Raw genomic sequence first — 25,147 nt, forward strand, 5'->3', positions numbered from 1 at the left:
TTAGTAACTATATCGGAACACATTTTTAAAATAACCCTCCCAGACCTGTCCATGGTCATAAAGATTCATCCTTTATAAAGTGCCCACCTTAATAAATACTCTTTTATTAAAATAACAGCTAATAAATACTCTTTTTTTAAATAACAGCTAACAGATTAATGCTGAGGTATTGTTATTGATACGTCTGATAAACATATCAAAATGTAAAAACAAACAAGTTCCTGTTTGAATGCTCTGAGGTTTTATTCAAATTGACCTGGTTTGGGAGATCAAGAGAAGCTGTCGATTTCTTTCTTCATTTCCTGGAAAAAAAAGGACAAAAAAATAAAAATTAAAGCTGAGCATGAACCTGAAAACACAGAGACACACAGAGAAACATCTGTCAATATGTTTGATCACCCTCTGCGACAGTCTGACATCGTCTGGTTAGGACGGACACGTCGCTGTTCGGTCGTGTCAATTAAAAAAGAAAGAGCGGAGCCGAAAACCAGACATGTTTTTCAGGTGGTCGAGTGTCGGTAACGATGACGGAGGAGGGTCAAACTCAATGACAAGACGTCACTTTACAGACGACAGAACCAGCTGATGTGTGCAGTTTGTAACGTCTGTTAAAGGTCCAGGATTTATTGGCAGAAATGAAAGAGTGTTTTCATTAGTGCATAATCACCTGAAAATATAAATGATTGTGTTTTTGTAATCTTAGATTGAGCAGAGGGAACAGGTTCTCCATGGTTCCATGACTCGGTTTGACCCGGTTTGACTCGGTTTGACTCGGCCCGTCAGCCCTAGACAGCAGGGGTTTGCATGTCAGTGACGACAGAGCTAATTGCTTGAAGAGGTGTCTTTTTTACCTGAAGACAAGCTCGAGGAGGCGCGAGTGGACCGGCTGTAACACACATGAACTCAGTATCACAACACTCGCTTGTCAGAGGGGTCGTCACGGGTTGGGCGCGGTGTGCGAGACATCACGGCGGCCCGCTTGGAAGCAGGACGGGCTCGCTTTGGTTCCACGGCAGAGTAATGGAACCTGACACGGTTTGACTGACCAGTGGAAAAGACACCACTAAATCCTAAACACTGGTCCTTTAAAGAACACAGAGGTGATCCTGTCTGACGCAGCTACGTAACAAAGAATATCTGTAAAATCAGGAACTTCTTTACATTCACAAAATATTACCTTTTTTTTGCAATTATTTTAACTTACAAATCAAAGTCCACATCGTAAATTGATCTGACCGTTTGGCTTTAATCAGCTGTTTGAAGTTTTAAAAAGTGGGTTTCATGTTTTGATTGACAGGTGACGCCGCGCAGACGTACTGACGGGACCTTGGAACCGAAACTCCAACCCTGATCACTACGGCGCAGACTCAGACCCCAACTGACGTCACCTGAGCAAGATGGCAGCGCTCGTATCAGAGATATTTTGGCCTAAATGTTTTTAGAGTGTCAGGAAGTGGAGACATGCCGTCCATCTTTATTTACAGTCAGTGGTCTGGGTGTGTCGGTGGTACCTGAATGAGCTCCGTCTTGTTGTAATTGTCTCTGTGTCTGTAGATGCACTGAGCCAGCAGAGCGTAGAGCTTCTCCAGCGGCTCCACATCAACGCCCTCAGTTTCAGACACGACTCTGATGAGGAGATCCTGAAAAACACGCACAAAAAAAACTTTGCTGGCAACAATAATCACAGCTCTAAATGCAACTCAAACCAGTTGATTCCTACAACAAGGTTCTTTTTCTGAAGTCAAATTCAAACATGTTCAAGTTTTTCCAGCACCTGATTAGTTGGTGTGAGTAACTTTTTAAGAAAAAAAAAGTAAAAATTCTATGATTCAGCTTCTTGAATGTCAATATTTTCTGGTTTCTTTACTCCTCTCAGACATGAATATCTTTAAGTTGTGGACAAAACAAAAGACATTTAAGGACATCATCTTCACACTGATCAACATTTTTCAACATGTTCTGACATTTTATAGACCTAATAAATTATTTTTCAAGAAAATAATCAACAGATTAATTGATAATTTCAATAATCCTCACAGGCGAGACTTGAAATCAGGTGAAAACATGTGGAGGACATGGACATGTCTCCATGTCCTCTTTAATCACCACGTCTTGTTACATCTTTTACAGTGTTTTTTTTATCTTGGTACGTCTTTTTCATCTTTTTATTGTTTTTCTTCTGGTTACGTCCTTTTTTCTCTTTTTCAGCGCACTTGAAAAATAGGTCCAAACCTTGTCCGTGTCCTCCATATTTGGACCTATTTGTCAACTGACAAGATTGTGATGGGATTAATTAATCGATTAATTGAGAAAATGATCGGCAGATTAATCAATAGTGAAAATAATCGCGTTTGGTGAAGCCTTAGCATTGATACAGTGAAAAATGAGTATCGAAAGCATTTCAAATGACTTCTCACAAAAAAACATTTCAACATATAAGAGGACAACATTTCGCTCTCGCCCCACTCTTTGCAACATGGTCATATATAGAAGGTACCATCTGATTGTGTACAAACCCTCCATTTATCCACACAAACACCTACACACACCACCTGCTGGACTCACCTTCAGTTTGCTGCGATCGATGACCAGCAGTGGTGTTTCCTCGGTGTGGCTCCCCACAGATCTGCTTCTGCTGAACAGCTGGATCTGATCCAAGGCCGCTTTGTTGACTCTGTTAGTCGTTTCTGAGGAGGAGGAGGAGGCAGAAATGGTTTATTCTTTCAGTTCTTAAAGTGGACAGATCGGTCGACGCAGGGTTTCTCTAACGTGTGCAGACGGTGGGGTGGGGGGGGGTCATATTTATAATGACTCAGTCAGCAGTTTGGGCGAAGCTAAACTTGCGTTTCTCATTTGCACAACAGTGCGCCACGACAAACAGGATGTGGACGTCACACAGACCCAGAGGCCTCAGCACTCCCACATAAACTTGGCTTTTCATTCTGCTAGTTTTCCTGATGTGAGCTTAATTTGACTTTGATTTATGGAGGAGGGAGGTGGATGTTTTGAGCTTTATCACAGAAAAGGTTTGAGAATCTCTGTACATGACTTCAGGCTGAATCTATTGGGTTAAAGAGATCTTAAAGGGATAGTTTGGGTTTTTTGAAGTGTGGTTTTTCATGATCAGTGTATTTCCTGCAGTAGATGGAAGAAAAACATATTTAAAACACCTAAAAAATCAATGTCATTTTAAGTGTACACTATATTTAGAATATTTTCAACGCTTTACCTCGCTGTCAGACAGCCTTTTCAGACAGGAAACCACCACTATATAACTCAAATAACACTCTCTAAAGGTTAAAGTGTGATTTTCACTGGAGGAGGTCTTTAATACACCAAAGTCAGAGAATAACACAAACAGACTGACAGATCGAAGCAGCAGTAAACCAGAGGTAAAATGACTGGCTGCTTTAGAGAGAGCGATGTTTGATTTATGTAACGGCAGTTTCCTGTCAGAAAAGTCTTTCTAACTGTGAGATGAAACTGTGAAAATATTCTAAATGTACACTTAAACTGAAATATTTTGCTGCTGACCCTGTTCACACACAGGTACCAATACCACCAGAGTTATTTTATAAATGTATTCTGATACAGTTACTAATTATCTGTTCAAACATGTAGTTAGCCAGTACGGCAATCCAAGTAACACAATATTAAAGTAATGTAACTCGATTACTTTTGGATTACATCAATATTAAATATGGTAAAACTGTTTAGCCTAATTAATCGATCAGTTGTTTGGTTCATGAAATGTCAGAAAGATGTCAAGATGACGTCCTCAAACGTCTTGTTTTGTCCACAACTCAAAAGTATTCAGTTTCCTGTCAGAGAGGAGCAAAGAAACCAGAAAATATTCACATTTAAGAAGCTGAAATCAAAGAATTTGTGTTTTGTTTGTTGTTAGATTTATTAGTTTGTCCACCTGCTCCTTCCTTTTTTGTGCTCAATTTATTGATTGATTGATTTAAAGAGAACAAATTGTGAAATTTCCACCCAGTGAAGCGTTTTTTCACTAGAAGTCATGATGTGCATGGTAGTATACCACCGTCTGTAACTGTAATGAAAGCCTGAGTACCTCATACAACTACACTTCAGATAATCCAACTATCCCTTTAAATGATTCATTGGATGTGCTTGATTCTAAAAGGGACATTCTGTATATTTGGGAGGGAATCATCACACGTAGACTGAAGCTCCTGGAGCGTCTGAACTGTAGATTTCTGTGAGGCTTTAACTTTGATAAGATATCAGAGAGACTGTTGTGTTGTGTGTCAGTTTGGCTCGACGCCCAGAGTTCTGCAGAGCCTCCGAGTGTGAAGCTGTGGCCTGTTGAAGCTTGTTGAGCAGCAGCAGCAGCAGCAGCAGCAGCAGTCTGATGGCTCCACACTCGTCTCATCTGTGGCGCTTTGAAGCTGCAGCGGCGAAGCTGAGCCTCAGTCCAGCGAGGAGCAGTTAGTAGAGCGATGCACTCTGACATTTACAGACCTATTCTCTTCAGACAAACCCCTTTCACCATCCTTTTCAGGTTCAGGGGAGTCTTTGTGGTCCAGGTTGAGAGCACGTGGTTCAGCCTCACTGTGGGGACGCCGCTGGCTGGCTCTGGGTGGTGGTACCCGTTTGTAAGGACTCCATTTTGGATGCCTGTGACACCATTAAAGCTGTGATGATACCCATTCTGCTCGCCGTCGCTGCTCTCTGACGTGGTGAGGGAGCTCGGACCGGAGGAGTCGTTCGCCACTCCGTTCTCCTCTGCGCCGGACTCAGAGTTGCCCCTGCTGGACGTGGAGGAAGAGGAAGACGAGGGAGGGGGCAGCGCCTTCTTCTTCTTGGGTTTTGGGATGACGCCGATGCTCCACTTGGATTTTCTCTGCCGTTTGTAAGCTTTTTTCTTACGAGCTGAAAAGACAAACGGGAGGAGGAGGAGGGTGAAGGAAGAAGAGGAGAGGCTGTTAGAAAGAGCAGTGAAGGCCGGGGGATGACGAGTGCAATCAAACCTCTTCGTCTCGCCACTCGATCTCCTCCTCGTCTTCTTAACATCTCTGTTACTGTCTCTCCTCTCTGTCTCGTCCACTCTGAGGGTTTGGTAGTTTAAATAAAGACTCTGCTGCTTCCTGTCCATGTAGCTTCACCTCAGCTTCACTTTCATTTATGTTGCATCAACACAGTGAAATTTTGAAAGGAACTTTGTTGCAGTGCAGCAGAAAAAAGACTGTTGTCATACATAATAATTTTCTTCCAAAGACACAAATCTAATGGCAAGGACAGGTTTGTTATTTTCCTCATTTCTCCTTCTACTCTTTTCAGATGTACATTGTGAATTGAAGCTTTTGGGTTTTGAAATATAAACAGTGGTCTTACTATAACGGATAGGTTTAATATTAATATGTTCTGTCTGGATTAGGTGAAAAGTTTTGAAAACTGCATTCTGTTGCTTTGCAGCCTCACACATCTGCTGTGGATTCACACAGTTTTCATGTCCTGTCCTGTTTAGTTTTTTTATCCAGACAATTCTGTGGATTTTTGTGAAACTTATAGAATAAAAAGTTTTGTTTTTTTCCAATTACACACAGACATCAGGTGAAAAGTACACCTGTCACCTGGGTCACATTTTTGCAGTCACAACGAAAATATTTTTAAGACAGCTTGAAACTTCTATACAGTAATTTAATATAATTTTCCTACATTTAAAACCACTGATGTGTTGCAGTTTAACAACATGATGGTGTGGAAGCTGTTTGGCCTCAAATTAAATTGTGGCATGATAAAATGGTCTGTAATATTTTTACTGTAATAAATCATTAAATGGCCCTGATATGCCATCAGAGATTAACGAAACAAGTTAAATTGAAATAATCACTTCTCTGACGTTAATGCTTCAGCTGCGGTGTCCTGCTTTCTGTTTCATTCTATATTTCCCTGTGTTCTCACTAAAAAAAAAGCCAGAAACTGTTGCATATTTGTTTTGAGAAAACAAACATTTCTTCCTTCACGGTTGGACTTACGTCGCCGACTGTTTCTCCTGAAAGCCGAGCTGCTGACGCTGACGCCCTCGTACGTGTTGGCCTCAGTCCCAGAGGAAGATGCTGAAAACAAAATAAGACTTTCAGTTTATAGTTCAGAGGTTTGAAGGCGTGAATAAGCAGCTCATTGAGATCTAAACATTTAACATTTATATTTTAAGATTTTACAGGCTGTTGTTTCCCTCCATGTCTCTGTTCACCTCTCCTCATGCGCGACTCTTTGATCTCCTCACAGACTCTCTCAAATTCTTCGTCCAGCTCGTCTCTGATGATGGCGCGCACTGTGTCCTTCAGGGCGCACGCACGGTGACGAATGTTACGGTCTGACACACACACACACACACACACACACACACACACACACACACACACACACACACACACACACACAAACACAGAGTTACACATGAATATTAAAATATTTAAACTTGGAGATCTTTCCCAAATTCTTTCCCATATACTATTGAAGACATTCCTAATATATAGTACAGTAGAATTTATGAAACCAGTTCTACTTCTGTAAAAACACAGTATTATCATTAGAAATCCAGTTTTAAATTTCTGAAAACTCAGTTTATTTCTATTTCTTACTGTAGTAGTATTGTAGTAATGTAACTAATGATTATTTACATAATTGAAGAACTTTCAAGGTACTTCACACCTACTTTTTGTAAATTTTATCAGCTGTTCTTGTTCTGATCAAGATTATTTAACATCATTAATTTCCAGAGTCAAGGGTCGCTACGAATGACAAACATGATGACAATCGTTTCATCTCATTAACACTATTTTGGTTTACAGTAGTGATCGTGTGTGTGTGTGTGTGTGTGTGATCTGAAGTCTGTAGAATATGATGTGCAGGCCAGGACACCTCTGCAGCTTAAACAAATATTGTGTAGTTTGAAAATCTTTAAGTTAAATTTTCAATAAAACGTTCAGCTGTAGTTGACTCCAGTCTTTTCACTTCACCACATTTCTCCTGTGAGCAGGTGAATCCAGGTGAAAGATCTGTTTCATCTCACCTGTTAAACCCACTTCCCCTCAAAGAAGAAATTTCTGAGGATTTTTTCAGCGAATAAAACCTGCTGGATTTAGACTGAACCAGACACGTCTTCAATGAAAATGTCAGACAGACTGAAGTCAACGTCACAACTGAAATCAATGCAGCGTCCGAGCTTTCACCTGGAATCACCTGCTCAGGTGGTTTCACAGAGACGACTACGACAAACCTCCAGTGGAAGGACAAACTAAAGTCTTGTGTATTAAAAAGAAACTCTCAGGGAACATTTGACTATATTGAATAATGAAAGTCATCCTATAATGGTGGTGTTTTAAATCAGTCCTGCAGACCTGGTTCTTGTTTGTCTTCTTTGTGAATCACTCAGTGTTAGTGTTGTCTCACCCATGGGGTCGCTGTCCGGGTTGTACTCGAGGGCGTTCTGCCAGATGAGGTCTACGTCTGATATGAACTCTCCGACGGTGACGTACTTGTGCTCGTCGATGTTGGTCAGCAGCGTGGAGAAGTCCATCGGCCTCTTCACCACCATCAGGTAGTCCGGGACCTGGAGGAGACACAGAGGGACGAGGTGAGAGACAGTTTACAGTGGTTTTAACCTTCACCCACTGTTGAACCTGCGGTGGTGTCAGCTATTTAGATCAGACTTATAAAAATGAATCACCAGATTTTTTTTTTCTTGCCTGTCTGGGCTTCTGTACTTTTTATCCATGTTAGTTTAAAAGCTGAAATCAAAAGTACAATCTTAAACTTTGACTTGTTAAACCATATCACCAGTTTAAAGACTTTCATGTCAGTTTTTCTACTCAGACGCTGGCAGAAACTCTGCTCACCTCCTCGATGTCGACTGGTTTGGTGAAGGCCTTGAAGCGGCGGTCCAGACTCAGACGCTCGGTGATGTTGCGCAGGAAGAGGCGGAGCTCTCGCAGCACGTCGTCCTCTTGCTCCTCCAGATGGAGGCGCTCCTGCTCCGACAGCTGGCGGGGGGGAGGCAGGGGAGCGAGGGGAAGGATCTCCATGGCCTGAGTCACTGAGAGGTGGAGGAGGTCAGATATGTCAGAGTTTATCTGTTTAATTTATTTTTCATGATACGGTTTAATCCTCCAACAGTCAAGATTTATCTGAACAACAAGGAGTGACATACTGGTGTTTTTCTTGGAGGGCGGAGCCTCGGCCGCCTGGTTCAGAATGAGGTCCTGGAAGAAGTCGGTTCTCTGCTGCTGGGTGGGAACACTGATGGTGTAAACCTCTCCATACTCCTCCCGAAACAGAGACTGAATCTGATTACAGAAACACAAGTCACAACATGTTTTCTCCACCAAATGTGTTGCTACGTCTGCTCAGAAAGGCTGAACAACTGTGTGAGAGGAAGAAAGTTTCTGAAGCAGCTGCTCACCTCTGGGTCCAGCTGCTGGTGGGGGAGGCTGCAGGTGGCGAGGAGGAGGATGGGGGAGAAGGAGGGGATGCTGTCCAGCAGGCTGAAGAACGAGGCCCTCAGTGAGGGCCCCGCTGTCTCCCACCACTGCTGGATGTGGGGGATGTAGAGGATGCTGGGAGACGTCCGCTTGGCTTCGCAGAACACCTGAGAGGCCACAGAACAACGTTCACCATAAAGACCTTGGACCCTGCTTCAGTTTTCATGATGTTTCGTCCTCCAAAGTAGATTTTTATGTTTTGTCTTGTTGGTTTTCTATGATTCAAACATTATAACTGCTTAAAACTGATCACAGCTGCACGAGGCATTCTGAGGTGAAAGGAGGAGGAAGAGGAGAATGACAAAAAGAAGAGGAGGAAGACAAATGAGAAATACCTGAGGGTCCATCAGCAGAACTGTCCAGACCATAATTAAATATTTAATTAAAACTGTTTTGGTTTGAGTCATTTTTCTTTATGAGTCCAGTTCAAAGTTCAAATTCTCTGATTTCAGCTTCTCAATGTCAATATTTTGTTTTTCTTACTCCTCTCTGACAGTAAACTGAATATCTTTGAGCTGTGGACACAACAAGACATTTGAGGATGTCAACTTGGACTTTGTTCATTCATTTTTCATTTTTTACTGATATTTTATGGGCCAAAGAACTACTCCATCAATGACAGATTAGATTTTATTAAGATATTCAGTTCAATATGTCAAAGCTGTCAAAGTAGCAGCATGTGTGGCTGATTTTGTCATGATTTTTTGAAGTTTCATGAAGTTTTAAACTTCGTCATCAGACGTCATCATCAGGACTGTTTGGCTCAGGACTAGACCTATGAGCAAAGTTTATTTTCATGCATAGGAAGGCAGATTTCCTGACATAAAGAAGAAGAAGAAGAAGAAGAAAAGCAGAGCTGCTCATGCATCATGTTGAAAAAACATCTGCAGTATCCTGTCATCACCACCAGATGTCACTACAGTACAGTAGAGTCTGAAATCTGGTCTAATCCTAAACCTCACCTTCTATCAGAGAAGAGTGCAGGTCTCCACTATTTAAATTGAACTGTTTCTGCTTTTCTCTGATGTAACTTAACTTCTGAATCCTCCACTCACCACCAACAAACTTCCTGTCTGATCTCAGCTGATCAACTAATTTATAATGAAGTTTGAAGTCAACGTAAGTCTGCGTCAGTCACCTGGGCGCAGGCCTCCTCTGGGGAAGTGTTGCTGACTGCAAACAGCACAGCGGAGTCCAGGCTGTGGACGGTGAAACGTTCCAGAGCGTGCAGAACGGCAGGAGCCAGGTGAGAGGTCTGACCGGCACCAGGACGACCCGCCAGGAGCATCCTGGGACGGTGGGACGTCGGCTGTTTGACTGCACTCCTGCAGGACGGAGGCAGAGCGGTGAGACGGATGATGAAGACAAACAGCAAAAGGGACGACAGTTTAACAGCATTATTTAACACAGAGCAGAGAATAAAAAGTCTGTAAACTGATATCTCCATATGATTCAGAGTCTGTAGGCAAGAGACAGGACTTTGGTACCAGAGGTGTTCTGGTTTCTGTTTGTAGTTCGAATAGGACTGACCAATCACATTTGAGTTGGCTTTGGTTGCATACAGGTGTGTGGAAAGAAAAAGAGGCAGAACTCATTGGCTAAAATGCAAAACCATGAGCTAGTCGTTGATGACAAAAGATCAGCCTCCAAATCCAGTCTAACATCTCAAGCTGCAAATCAGACTGTAAACAAAAACTGTTACACAAAGAGAAAATCACGGTCTGGATATCTGTTATCAGGATACACCAGAAGCCACGAAACATTGACTGTTGCCCCCAAAGTTAAATCATAGCTGACGGGTTCTGAGATTTGGGATGTATCAGAAAACAAATTTAAAAAGTCAGTAATTTTTCATTTTATTTTACTTAATTTCAGAAGTGTGAGGCCAAAGACGGAAAAAATAATTGTACCCTGAATTATTTCAAGTGATATAAGTAATTTTGTCATGCATAAAAATGTACATTTTTGTAGTTCTTATCATTATTTCTAGTTGAAAAAACTTAGTGGTTTAGTTTACTTAGTAAAGTAAAATATGATAAATCTGACTTCCAGATGTTGACGACATGTTGATCAGATCAAACTCACCTGGCAAAGTGCAGGAAGTTTCTGCTCTTGGAGGGTGCAGAGATGCTCAATGAGTTGTCATCTACTCCACCCATCAGGCCGTCGTCAAGGATACCAGAGGTCAGATCTGATGTGCAGAAAAAAAACAGATAAAAGAGACGTTTCATCAGGAGCACAGCCTGCAGCTCTGACTCACTGTGTGAGTCTCTTGTCACCTCTGTTCTAGCTCTTTCTCTCTTTGTGTAGCCTGTCCTCTTCCAAGTCTCCATGGTGGAGAGGAGGTTGCAGGGCTCAGGTCCCATTGGCGGCATCTGATGTTGTTTAATGTCCTCCTGGATCCACATTCTTCAATATATCTTATATAATTTACATGTATCTGAAATTTTGTCATGTACTTTTTGTCACTTTGTTGTTCTGTTCTGTATATGTGACTTCTGTTGTATGATCATCTGTCCTGTGAGAGGGATCCCTCCTCCTCCTCCCTGAGGTTTATTTTTTCCTGTTAAAAGGGTTTTTGGGGAGTTTTTCATTATCTGATCGAGGTTCTAAGGACAGGAGATGCCCTAGACTGAACAGATTGTAAATCACCCTGAGGCAAACTGTGACTATGGGCTGTATAAATTAAATCTGATTGGACTTGACTCACTTGGCTCCCTCTTCCTCTTCATCCCCTGCTCGGCATGAGGGAACAGCCTCTGCAGAGCCTCCAGGATGACGTGCAGGGCGGTGCCCAGCAACGGGTGGACTACGGGCGACAAGGGTTTGGCGGGCGAAGAGGCGAGGCGGTGGGCGGCTGGCGACATCTTCTTCATGGCCGCCACAAAGTCGCAGCTGCTGACAGCGATGGAGGAGACGTCCAGCAGGAGCTTCTGGGAGGTGCCGTAGATCTGTGGGTAGCGGCGGCGCAGAGCGCACAGCGCCGCCTCGGTGCACACCGCCCTGATGTCAGCGCCGCAGTAACCTGAGAAACAGAGAGGGAGGTTCAGGGAGACGTGAATCAACACATTCATTCAGTTACCCAGTTTTAAAGGTCTGTATTTTCCAACCTGCACCCTATAATAAAGGGGACAATTTCAAATGTCCTCAAATATCTAGTAAATGTAATCTGTTACTTCCCAAACCTGGCCACTGAGACACTTTCTGTCAAACATGTTTCATATTAGACTTATAGTCCACCTGCCCTCTTTTTCAAACCATCATCTAGAAAATGAGCAGTATATCTACAGTCAGAATAAAGCTCTTCATTTGGTGTGATGAAGCCGTCTTTCTTACCGACACATTTCTCAGCCAGCTCCTCCAGGAAATCTTCAGACGGAGAAGGTTTCCACTGCTTCGTGTGGATTTTCAGAATCTCTTTACGAGACTGAAACAAAAAAAACCAACAACAAATAAAACAGTCTGCTGAGTCGAGTGAAAGTTAGTCAAATTAAACAAAATTTTTGAAACAACACGACAAATAAATACAGCAAAGGACAGAAAATGGAAACTGAAGCACAAAAACAGACTCAGGAGCTCCAATAATCATGTCTCAATCGTGAGGGACATGAAGTGTGGACTCACAGCGAGAGGAGAACAATATTCAAACAATATGACAAACACCACGTTGGTACAAACTGCTCAGAATAACAAGGAGACGAGAAATTACTGTAATCTTATAAGCCTGAAGACAAGTTAGCATCAAATTCAAACAATTGGTTTATGTGCTCCGGATGTGGAAAAATCTGTAAACAAACTAAACTGATAACATGGGAGACTGACGGTGTTTTGTGTCTGTGGTTTATGTATTTGAGAGGATTATTACAAAGTACATATTCAGGTGTTACAAGACGTCACCTCTCTGTCGGGCAGTCCGAAGAGGAACTCTCTGTCGAAGCGTCCAGGCCGCCGCAGCGCCGGGTCAATGGAGTCCAGCCGGTTCGTCGCTCCGATCACCACAACCTCACCGCGACTGTCCAACCCATCCATCAGAGCCAAGAGCGTGGACACGATGGAGCTGCGGGACGGACATGACCAGACAAGAGCTGAGCACTTTAGAGAAAAGTAGATCAGTGTAGGGCCAAATCACATCGTTCAGGATGTGTCATTGTAGTTTTTTCACGGTAAAAAATGTGACAATGGAAATACTGAGTGGAAAAGTTAACTCTAAAAAGGAGGAGCTACTTCAGTCGTATAGAAGTGGTTTGTTTACAAAAGATCAGACGTACAAACCAGAGTAATATGTGAGAAGAAGACTGTAACAACAAAAGGAGCAATGCAACAAACCCATTTCACCACCTCGAGCACAAACACCTGATTGACTACGAGGAGAGTTTTAACACAAAAGTAATTTTCAGTATTTTGTCATATCATCAAGAATACTGTGTAGAATATCGTAAAGTATCATGACATTATTTTAGGTCTATATCGCTCGCCATGTTTGCTTCTCTGCTGCAGATTTGTTTTGTTAGTTTGTTAATTTGTTCTGACCTGTGTATCTGGTCCTGCCTGCTGGATCGGACTGGAGCCAGACCGTCAATCTCATCAAAGAAGATGATGGAGGGACGCATCAGATACGCCTGAGGACGACACACACCAACACACATACACGAGGTCACATTTACTTTATTTCAAGTCCAGTGTGTACGAATTACAAGGATTTATTAGCATATCATTTTCAAAAGTGTTTTCTCTGGTCTATAATCACCTGAAAAGTGACTTTTGTGAAGGTGGTGACTCTGACTCTCAAGCATCATGTGGTAAAAGTTTGCCTAAATGTCCTCTGTCACCATTGTCTTCTCTAAATGTGAGCGTTTGTCTTGTCATCCTAAATGACGGCAAATCTAATCTAAAAATGTTACTGGCTGGTGTTAAAGGCAAACTATACAGGATTTATTCAAAAAACGATGCATAGACTCCACCCTCGCCCCATACCTTTTATTTTCTTATTATTTTGCTGCTTGAGATGCTTTACCAACCCAAAATGTCACTATTTGACATGTGACACACAACTCTTATATATTATCTAACATAGGTCTAGTGATTTTAGACATTTTTATGCAGAAATTGCAGTTTTAAAACATCTGTGGTACATTAGGGTTAAAAACAGTAGCTTTTGGAAAATGCCAGCAGGGGGCAGCACTGAGACCTCAGGTGTGTTTTGGTGTGTCTTGCGCGACGTTACCTGCTCAAACAGCAGCCGCAGCTGGCGCTCCGACTCGCCCACCCACTTGCTGAGGCAATCAGCCCCCTTCCTCATGAAGAAGGCCACCTTCCTGTTGTCATGGCGACATTCATTGGCCAGCGCCCGGGCAACCAGGGTTTTGCCCGTCCCGGGAGGTCCATAAAACAGACAACCTCTGGAAAGAGACAGAGTCACATGTAAAACTATTCTTCTTATTACTTATTATTCTGTAAACGTTTTTTTTTTTTTAAGTTTTGATGCGCTCTGACCCACACAGTACTGTGTGTGTGTGTGTGTGTGTGTGTGTGTTTATTATCTCTATGAGCGTGTCACCTGGGAGGCTGGATCTTGAAGTTGTCAAAGACCTCGGGGTACAGAAGCGGGAAGACCACCATCTCCTTCAGGGCTGAGATGTGACCTGACAGACCTCCGATGCTGTCAAAGCCCACCTGAGGAGGGAAGGAAAGGAAGAGGAAAGGAGGGAAAAGACAAGAGACAATGAGGGCCTTTGTGAGACAGGATGGTTCCATACATAAATGAGAAGTAATGGCCTGTGTCCACATCACATTTTTACTGAGTGCAGGCGTCTTTGTTTAATTGTTCCCAGTGAGGAGAGAGTGTCTGCAGAGTGAAGCCTTCTGTAGTCTCATCTTACTGTCTGAATAATGTGTCCTTTAAACACAAGGACAATCCATTGACTTTAAACCAGGTCTGTGTTGGTCAATGGCGCAGTCACTCTCTGCTGTATCGCAGTGTGGACACAGATCCTACAGATGCTGGAGGCTGGCAGACAGCTCACCGACAGTCTCACTGACTGAACACACAACCCGTCTGAACTCACTGATTGGTCGATGGCCATGGGATCGATGTCTGCCAGACGAGCTCCCGCGTTCATGTTTTCTCTGTGAGTACCCAGAAGGCCGAGCGGACGACAGCTGTCAGGAAGAGACGACACAAACACACTGTCAGCAACATTTCAGTGATAATATCTGCAGTTGTCAGCTAGAAATCAGAAACTGCTTTTGTTTACTTCTCTATGGAATCACAGACCTCGTGTTTGAACAATTACTCTGTTTCTATGTTAAATCTGTCATTGTTTTCACTGTAAACAGTGAAAACCTCAACAGGCGTAGCAACAGTAACTAAGAAGGGCGGTGCTTAGTGGAGGGTCAGTTGGACAGACCTACAGCCAAGTGTTAAAGATCTACAAAGAAAGAAGGTTTCTTCGACTGAATGGCCCGTTTCTCTGCTCAGATTATTTCAGGACCTTATTTTGTTTGGATTAGGAGACAATTCATTCCTCTACAGCCACAAAGACCACCGACAGCTCAGTGCGTGATGTGTTTATGCACAAAGGGTTCAGTGGATCATCATCCATCTACTGACCTTCCAGGGATGTTTTGAGCTTCATCATCGGAGTCTTCATCAGACTGATTCGACCCTGCGCTCTTTGTGGGACTCCTGAAAGTAATGATTGTAGAGTTTTGTTTAAATTAAAGTGTTAACGTGATGGTCTCTCTTTCAGGCTGCATCTTATCCGAGCAACAGATATTTTTTTAGAGCTGCAACGATTAATCCAGTGATCGACTATTAACTATTTTAATAATAAATGAATCGCTTTGAGGCATGTTTTAATAAAAAGGTCCAAATTCTCTGATTCACTGACAGTCATTAACTGTTAATGAGATTCTTTACCAATCACTGACAGTCAGTGACAATAATTAACAGTTATTAAAGGTCATTCATGGTTTTATAGTTATGAGGAGTAAGTAACAGTTATTGATCATTATCCAATCCACATCCACAACTAACTGATTAATCAGGAAAATAATCAACAGATTAATTGATGATGAAAATAATCAGTAGTTGCAGCCATATATTTTTTTATACAACATTTACATGTGAGCATCCAGATCAATATTTCATTCATCTCAGACATTATTGTTTCTCTTTTTAACCGGGGTTGTAACTCTGCATTTCTTAATTTTAAAGCAACAAATAAACAAAATAAATCAGGAGAATCTTTTAGGTATGAAGTCAAAACTGGTCAAACATGATCAAGAAGACACATCATCCTCAAAGGTTCCTCGCTTTCACACCAGAGCATGTCTTAAAAACAATGTCGCTCCAGGTTTTCTCATAATCTGACCATTTCTGGTAAACGTCCATGTTTTTTTCTTTTTTTGTTGAAAGTTTAAGGTTCCGCTGACAGTCTGACCTGAAAGGTCCTCTGCGGGTCGTGTTTGGTCCTGAGGCACTGATCCTGAAGGTTCCTCTTGGGAACTCTACACCAGAGAAAACAAGGACATCACAGGTATAAATTTAGTGGGGTCTGGACATGGATAAAATAATTTCTTCTGAATGACAACAAACGCTGATGTTTGATTAAACAGCAACATGACATGGGAGTCACAAGCTCATCCACAATGCATCCTGGTACATGTAGGCACTGCTGCACAGCTCTCTGAGCAGGAAAACTCAGTTTTCTTGGTCAAAATAGCAGCATTGAAGAATTTCTTGTTTAAGCTGACAACATTTACCGTCAACACTGACTGGACATCCATATGGAAAGTGTCAAATTTTCCCTTTCATTATCCCTTCAATAGGGAAGTCACTAAAAACTTGGTATTTCAACCGGGTGGATGTGCTTTTGCGGGACGCAGCAGTCTCACAATCTCAGCCCACATTTACAAAGAGATCAGGCGTGAAGGCAGGCAGAATATACTAGTCATGATTTCCTACAAATTTCACAGGAAATCATAAGTTTTACAGTTTACTTTTTAATCCAAAAAGTGATTAGACAATCCAATGAGAGCCAACGAGAACACACATCAGGAACACAGGATGGACGGTAACGCCCGCAGGTGAAACACCAAGTATGATGGAGTCCCCCATTCCACAGTATGAAAAGTATTAAAGTATAAAATTATATATATATGTATATATATATATATATATATATATATATATATATGTATACATATAAAAAAAATTCAAGACCTCAGTGCAGTTCAGTCTTTATTGTCCTGCCTGAAATTTAGCTTGCAGCAAAACCAGTGTTCAGTGACTTTTTCCAAACCAGTGCTATGTGCAGGTGTTGTATTGAAGTTTAAAACTATAACACTGATGATAAAGAGGAGCCGAAGCAGCACTTAGCTTCATATTAAATGTTCTGGATGTTGTTGGTTTGAGTTCAGTGGTGCAGTGCTGACCGCTGCTCGGCCCCTGGTACAGTGACGAGGCTCGGCTCAGTTTGGCGTCAAAGTTCTGGTCAACGCTGCAGTTGCTGTCGTCCTCTGCAGACATTCCCTGCCTGCTGTCTGCGTCATCGACTCCACCTGTGGTACAACAGTTAATATAAGAAAGAACAGGGAGATGTTTTCAGAGGACCACGTTAAAAATGTGGCATCTGAAAGGTGCAAGATGTAAGAATCTGTTACTTGTTGAATTCATCCTCCAAACAAAGAGCAGCTGACATATTATCAGAGTAACCAGTAACTGCAGCTGGTTAGCAGGGGAGTGTTAGTGTTCAGGGAATACAGTACTGGGATGGTTTACAGTGCCCCCGATCAGGACTCTGACTCCTGAGATGATGAAAACACGGTGAGGGGGTGTCAGGCATCGTTAAGCGCCCACCTCCGGAGGCCTGAGTGGGGTGCCAGGAGCCAAACCCGGCAAAAAAAACCCCACCTCAGTGTTAGTGGTCGCTACAGTGACTCGCCACTGCCACCTGAGGTACAAAGTGGTACTACATGACAGGATGGGCTGAAGCTAGCAAGCTGGCTAGCAAGCTAACTTTTCTTTATTTCATCACATTCTGTTGATAATTTTAGTTTATTTTCAAATGTTTTACATATTGCACCTTTACATGCTCTTGAACGTTCATACAAACCGTTGTAGTCCTCGCTGTCAGTCAGCTCTGGCGGCACTGGTGTTCTCCTCCTCTGGGCTTTAGAGTAGATCTTCTGCAAGTTCATCAAACATAAAAACATGTTTAAAACAGAAATATGTAGCAATTGTACATGCAACAGGAGTACAGCAGTTCAAACAGTGAATTGGAGCCACAGACCATTAAATACTGTACGCTGAGATCCTACTTAACACACAGTATATATCTGAAACAAGTTGTTTCCCCCGCCCCTGCTCTGCAGACTCAAGGAAGCTCAGACAGGCTGCAGGGTCACTGCAGGAGCGCAGGGTGAGCAAAACCCATACTGCCAACTGGCATACTGCGTTGTTAGCTCAATGGAGAAAAAAAAATAGATTCAGTTCATGAATCCAGAAGAAAAGACAGAGAACAGCAACAGGAGAGATTATGATGTCTGAGCAGGGATCTTTGCTGCAGAGTCCGCCCACATTCAGACGTAGTTTGATGACGCTGTGAAGTAGCGTGGGATCATGGCAGTTCTTATCTTCATCCTTACAGCCACCACTGCAGATGGCATTTAAATATATAACGTGGGTCTAATCTTTTTTAAACATCTTAATGTGGAAATGTCAGACCTTTAAATCAGAATGATTTAACTTGAAATAAGTTCATATTCTGAGACAGAATCAGTTTGAAAATTAACAGATGTAAACTTTGTCACCTCTTAAACTTCACGTGACAGAAAAAAACATAAACAAGTGCTGGTGCCTCTTGGGGCTTTCAGATGCCGTCCAATGTGGTGGCAGCTGATAGAGATGTCGCCCACTCCCCATGAGCTGCGAGCAGAGGGAGGGGGGCAGGGTGCAGCTGGGAGCAGCACCCTGACGGCGGCCTGATAAGAGAGGCAGCACCCATTGACAGAGACGGAGTGTGTGAACATGTGTGAACAAAAAGTCTGGACATAAACACACAGTCTGTGCAGTTAGGTTTGTGTGTTCAGTCTATGTAAAGTCTGAGCATCTCAGTTCAGTTAGAGCTGCACAATTAATCAAAGTTTTATCAAAATCGCAATGAGGCCTTTTTGCAATGTTCAAACTACAGAAACTGCAATATTTACAATCAAATACATTTTAAATTAATGAATGTCATAAGGCAGAGATGTCCTGTCCTATAAATCAGATTCTACTGACTTAAGGAAACATCTTCATTTGGTACAGATTCCTGCAAAAAAATCACATCATAGTAATTTTAACATGTTTTTCAGTCAAAATAAGAATAATGATGTACAAATTATCATTACCTCTAATATCGCAAATCATATCGCATTTACAATATCAGTAAAAAAGAAGGCATCTGCCTTCTCTTTAATATAATGGAACTAAATGACACTCTGCTTATGGTGCTCAAAGAGCCAAAAAATTACATTTGAAAAACTCAACAGTCATGTCTCTTTCTAGAAATCATGACCTGGCTACTCAAGATAATCTACAGAAATTGTTGTGAGCAGTTTAATACAGGAACTACTTTGTTTTTACTGAACTACACCTGCCAAATGGATCATTCATAGGGAAACGTGCATCTAAAGAGGCCATTAAAGTGATACTCTGGATTATCTGAAGTGAGGCTGTCTGAGGCACACAGCAGGTGTATTACCCACAGTAGATGGCGATACACTATATTTACAATATTCTCACAACAGATATCAGAAAGACAGAGAATATATGTTTTTGTAATGTGAGTGACTGAAACTGCATTTCACAAAACCATAGGAAATGTGCAACTGCACAAACTGATGCGTACTCATTGAAACCGGGTCCAGATGAGTTCAGAGACTCACTGAAGCACAAACATCTGTAAAGTGCAGCGTGAATGCAGCGGGTCTCACAAACAGCAGCTGCACTATAAAACCCACAACAAACCACATCTGGTGAAGCTCAGACCGCCACTGTCTTGTCAAATACGAATGAACTTGAACGACACTAGTGGATGCAGATGAGGTGTTTACTGTCACTTACTCCTTCTTCGTTGTTACCGAGCCGCCTCCTCTTCTTCATGTTGTCCATGTTCTTCAGGACCGACCTGGCTGTGCTGCAGAGAGAGGAGTGTAGGATTTAATATTTGTTATTCAAACACTTTACCATCCCATCCAAACCAGCCTTCATTAGCCCTTATTTGGGACAGACTGTAGCCTGAAAACCAGATGAATCTGCTTAACTAATGTCATCAAGTGACTTCTGCACCGTGTCTTCACATGGTGGCGACATCATGGGTTTGTTTATCTTGTTGTCTTACAGTGTCTGGGGAACTGTGAAACATTATTCTTACACTACTGTCTAGGGCTGCACGATAAATCATGAAAATATCGTGACCTCAAATCATACATCCATGTGATGTGACTTAAATGACAGCGATTCCCTCAGTCCTATTGGACAAACAAACCACATCATAAAATCCCACTCACACAAACCTCAATAACACAAAGGTTATCCACTGCATCGTCATTCTGTTTTTTCCCATTTAGCGGAATTTGATTATGGCTTCAGAAGGAAAAGAGGAAAAGAGACTTGAGGCATATTTTTATTACAAGAGACTTTTAACTTTAAATCAAGCATCTGTCTAGATAGTAAGAGTCTCAGACATTTTTTTTTTTTACTTGAGCATTTAATATCGAAGAGCAGAGAGAAAAGAAATAATCCCCACAGATGAGAAGCTGGAGATAGGAGAAACAATCAATAGATTAACAAAACAGTTTTTTGTAAATCGACTAATCAGTCAATTGGTTGATTATTTCAGCTTGAATAACAACATCAGGTTTTTTTTTTGATGCTGATGCTCAGAGCTGCAGTCTTACTTGGTGCTGATGCCGTCGAACATGTTGGAGGCCTGATACCTGCTGGTCGGTTTGATCGCTCTGGTGCTTCTCCTCAGTCCACCTGGGTGTACACACACACACACACACACACACACACACACACACACACACACACACACACACACACACACACACACACACACACAAAGATTCATTTATAAACAAAATAAATCTTTGAAGCCAGTCAGTTTTTTTTTCTGTAATCTCCCCCTCGTGTCAAAGCAGGTATGAATTAGAGGCTGACACTTTTTCGGGAATTTTGCAGGACATGGGATACCGATGGATTTCTGCAGGATGGGAGTCGATTCCTCTATTCATCATGGAAATGGAACAGGACAAGGAAAAAAGTCAACAGGAGAAGGCAGGAGAAGCAGTCATGATACTGTGATGTCATGTGAGGACTGTGGGTTGACAGGAACGGGACGGGACAGAAATCATTCCTCCATGATTGGGACAGGACAGATTTTTTTTTTTTACTCTGTCATGGCTCCTTAAGTTTATGACCCAGCATGACTGAATCTGTTTCTTTTTTTTAGACGGCTCTTGCTCTGCAGTTTCAAAGCTAGAAATGCTCAGACATGGTGTTTACTGCTGATTTCGCTCCTGATATGACCTGTAAGAGTTTAACTCATTTCAGGGCTGCATGTTCCAAACCTCCCAGATATTTCAGGCTGTACTGCTCACTGATGATGCGATTGTTCTTACCTGGAGCATTTTGAAGCCTTACAGACTTCCTGTAAACACAAAACAAAGTTCATGATGAGAGAACATTTGAGCAGCTGCAGCGGGGTGATTTATGTCACACTGTAGTTGCACATTTATCACATAAAGAATTTTTCAAACTGATCATTGTTCAACATTTATAATTGTCTATTGACTGACTTATCAATGAATTAACAAATCATTACAGCAGTAAAAATGGTTATCAAACATGAATTGGTCATTTTGGTCTGACCTGATGAAGCCTCTTGCTGGTTTCTCATCTTCATCGTCGTATGATTCTGAATCGACGTGATTCTGTTCATCTTCACCATTAAATCCCTGAAAAACATGAGGTCAATCAGCTGAGCGGACAAAGGGTCAGTGACATATTCACACTGTTAACACACGCTAATGTCAAGTATGACTTAATACAGACAACACTGCACACATTTATTTTATTTTTCAAAGATTATACAATCTGCAAGGAGAGCTCAACAGCTACTGTGAGTTCTAAACCAAAATATTTTTCAGCATTTTGTCTTATCATCAAGAATATTGTTATGGCAGAATACTCTAAAACATCGTGGCATTATCTTGCAGTTGTATCATCGTCCCCCACCAATACTGTGCACATATTTTTTTTCCACCTAATTAAAGATCACAATGCAAACATCAATGCAAAACAGTGTGATTTTTTTCTTAGCTTGTCTGAAACCTTAGTATAAAACCATGAGTACACCTGATGCATACTATCTTAGGGGAAATATTACAATATGCAATCACTGAATACTACACCGGCAAAATATCCCACAATGCAAAGCAGTGGTGACAATAACACCAACAACAACATAACAGACAAAGGTGGATAAAGATGGGACTGATCAATCCAATATTGATTTGTGATGTTGACGAAAGCGTCACAGATCACCGATCCGCGTTCCAATCTAATATTCCACAATGTCACATGTTTTCTCAGAGAGTTGATTAGGGCTTTTCATGTCACAAGTCACAATCCTATAGCGCCCCACAATGGTTGGAGGATGCCATTACAAAAGCTACATTGCACAAATTAGACGAACTTTCCAGATGTTCAAAACTGGCTGTGCATCAACATCTGCATGCGCATCAACTAACACAGAACTTTTCACCACTAAACTGATGTTCAGTTTCAGCCTCTTCCATTTTACACAACAACAACAACAATAATAGTTATAATTTAAATGTACGCAAGGTTTCATTTTGCTAGATGTAATATTTGTACATATGAAGTCAAGTCAGTATATTTATTTGGCACATTTAAAAACAGCAAATGTTGACCAAAGTGCGTTATAAATACATTTAAGATACAATTAGATGTCTGATCTGGTTGACCTGTAAACAATTATTTAAAAATATGAATAAATATAAATATTAGGTATTTACTCTTTTGTTTTTGTCTGTTTGCATTTGTTACATTTATGTTTCACACCCCATGTCGTTGTATTGTTTTTTTTGTTGTGGTGTTTTCATAATTTCTTTTGTAAATATTGGTTTCCAATAAGCAAAGATGTAAATAAAATAAATCATGATTATGATGAAACAAAACTTTTAAAAAAGCTTAAAATTCAGAAAGATTACATTCAAACATGTCATTAAACTCCAGTTTAGTTTCTACTCTAAAGTGTAACTTGAATTCTGTTGCAGCCAAATTAAAATTTGATCCAGCGATTAACTTTTAAAATCCTGGCCTTTTTGAGATGGATGGAGAAAAATAATCAAGTTGCTCCGTTTACTTTACCAACAACAGGAGAAGTTAGAGATTTTCTGCTGAGCCACCATGAGTAGGCTAACTAGGCTGACTAATTAACTTTTTAGCTTGCTTGAAAATAATGTGATACTTGTTTTGAACGTGAACTTTTTTAGCTAACGTTAGCTAGAAAACAATTCAACATTTTGTTAACCTATTAGGTAACATTAGCAAGCAAACAATTTCATGTTTCGTCAACCTTTTAACTAACTTTAGTGAGAAAATAATTATATATCAGGTTAAGCTTCCAGCCAACATTAGCTACCAAACAATTTAATGTTTTGTCATCTGTTTAGCCAATATTAACAAGCAAACAATAAAGTGTTTGGTTAACATGTTAGCTCATGTTAGCTTGCAAACAGTCTCATGTTTTGTTAACTTTTAGCTAATGTTAGCTCGCAAATAATGTCCCATTTTGCTAAGAAATAGAGAGCAGCCAAAAGTTAATGATTTTCACCACTCTTTTATACTAACTCAGTCTCAACAGCATTCATATTAATTCTTTATTTAGGTATGTGTTTTAATTTTGGTAAACGACCACCTCCATACTGATTAAACTCTATTTAATTTCAGTTTAAATCAGTAAACTTGGATTTACAAAACTGGGATTAGTTTTCAATTGTGCAACAGAGCACTACTTAATTTTAAACATAGTTTTGAAAAATTCAGATGAGAGCTAATCTTAGATTAAATTAGATTAAATTAATCCTTGTTGGTGCAACCCAGTCTGTAAGGATAAAGGATAAAAACAGACTTTAAGTACAAACTGACCAAATTAAGAGGTGATAAAATACAATTAGTCTAGAAGATTAAAATTAATTGTAATACGTAAATAAGTTCATTAGACAGAGATAACACAATCATGTAGCCTAGTTGTAATAATTATTAATTCATAAAACAAATGTCAGATCAGTGTGACCATTCTTTCGTGATTACTAGCTTAATTATTATTGTTTATTATCATCATAATTATTATAATAATTATTTGTTTTAGTGTTATAACTACTACTGTTATTGTTGTTTTAATTATCATTATTGTTATTATTACTATTACTGTTGTTATAAATACAAGGCCAACTTTGATCAGTTTTTGAAAAATAAACTTAATCAAATAACATTTCTAATTTTCACACTGTCATCGGTTAGAAAAGCTTTGATCAAACTGTCAGTTAATATTTAAACGTTTACGGCTCAAAAGATGCCGCTGACTCTGTTCCAAACACAAACACACCGACTCACATTAGACAGCCGGCTCCTCCTGCGGCTCCCCGGTGGTGCCCGCGGCGGGGACTGGAAGCCCCTGGCCGGCTTCCGCGGCCGGCTGCTGGGCTCCGCGTCCCCTCTGCCTCTGCCCCGGAACGTCACCATGGTAACGCCGCACACACAGGCTCAACAGGCCAACTGCTAGCGTACCGCTGAGTTAACGGAAAACGTCAGAAAAAAAAGCACAAACAGACAGCAGAATAGAGAGACAAACGCTTTTAAATGTCTCCCGGCGGTGTCTCCCGTCCTGCTGCTCCGTGTGCTGCGGAGGAGCTCCAAAACAAACACACCCAAAACACAGACACACGAGATAAACTGATACACACAAACCACCGTCAAAGCGGTGCGGTGTCTGTGTGAGGATTCAAAAAGGACGTGTTCTGCCGCCGCCTATTGACGTCATGCCGTAACGTGCGTGTATAAACAAAAACATACTATTTTTTGTGCCTTTATTTTATTTTATTTTGATTCCTGAAATGCACGACAGTAGCTAAAATTTACATCAGAGCAACGAATATCTTTTTTTGTTTTTATATATTTTAATATTATCTGTATAGATAGATAGATAGATAGATAGATAGATAGATAGATAGATAGATAGATAGATAGACAGACAGAGTAAAATATATTATTAGCTGAATTACAATACATGAGAAGTAGCCATAAAGAAATAATACATACAAAAATATTACATTTGCAGCAAGGAATACATACAAGCATATGGTTATGATATGAAAAATAACAAGCGCTGGTTACCCATATATATAAACTTTACTGTTTTATTTACATTAATCTTGGATTACTTTTTATATATTGGTATCAATTAAGACAGATTATTTTCAAAATTTCTTTTTTTGATCACAAAAAAAAAGAAGAAAGAACCAAGTTCCCTCCTAATTCTTCTAAAACCCTGTTCTGTACT

General features: G+C 40.9%; 1 protein-coding gene across 1 annotated transcript; it reads right to left on the reverse strand.

Moving 5' to 3' along the window:
- Nucleotides 1-224: 224 nt before the first annotated feature.
- On the reverse strand, nt 225-24,412 carry LOC146313560 (ATPase family AAA domain-containing protein 2-like). Its single transcript, XM_084738446.1, has 28 exons — nt 24,202-24,412; nt 21,430-21,515; nt 21,180-21,208; nt 20,454-20,535; nt 19,618-19,690; nt 17,627-17,699; nt 16,947-17,072; nt 15,953-16,019; nt 15,121-15,195; nt 14,576-14,669; nt 14,068-14,183; nt 13,735-13,909; nt 13,041-13,129; nt 12,408-12,567; nt 11,847-11,937; nt 11,221-11,535; nt 10,596-10,701; nt 9,649-9,835; nt 8,432-8,617; nt 8,180-8,315; nt 7,869-8,065; nt 7,423-7,582; nt 6,221-6,343; nt 6,003-6,083; nt 4,486-4,896; nt 2,566-2,687; nt 1,512-1,640; nt 225-302 (listed from the first exon to the last, which is right to left on the reverse strand). The coding sequence occupies exons 1-28, from the start codon at nt 24,328-24,330 to the stop codon at nt 270-272; spliced, it is 3,651 nt and encodes a 1,216-aa protein (XP_084594572.1). The 5' UTR covers nt 24,331-24,412; the 3' UTR covers nt 225-269.
- Between the last annotated feature and the right edge of the window lie 735 nt (nt 24,413-25,147).

Source organism: Lutjanus erythropterus, chromosome 16, assembly GCF_056507025.1.
Source record: "Lutjanus erythropterus isolate fLutEry1 chromosome 16, fLutEry1.hap2, whole genome shotgun sequence".
Classification (NCBI taxonomy): domain Eukaryota; kingdom Metazoa; phylum Chordata; class Actinopteri; order Lutjaniformes; family Lutjanidae; genus Lutjanus; species Lutjanus erythropterus.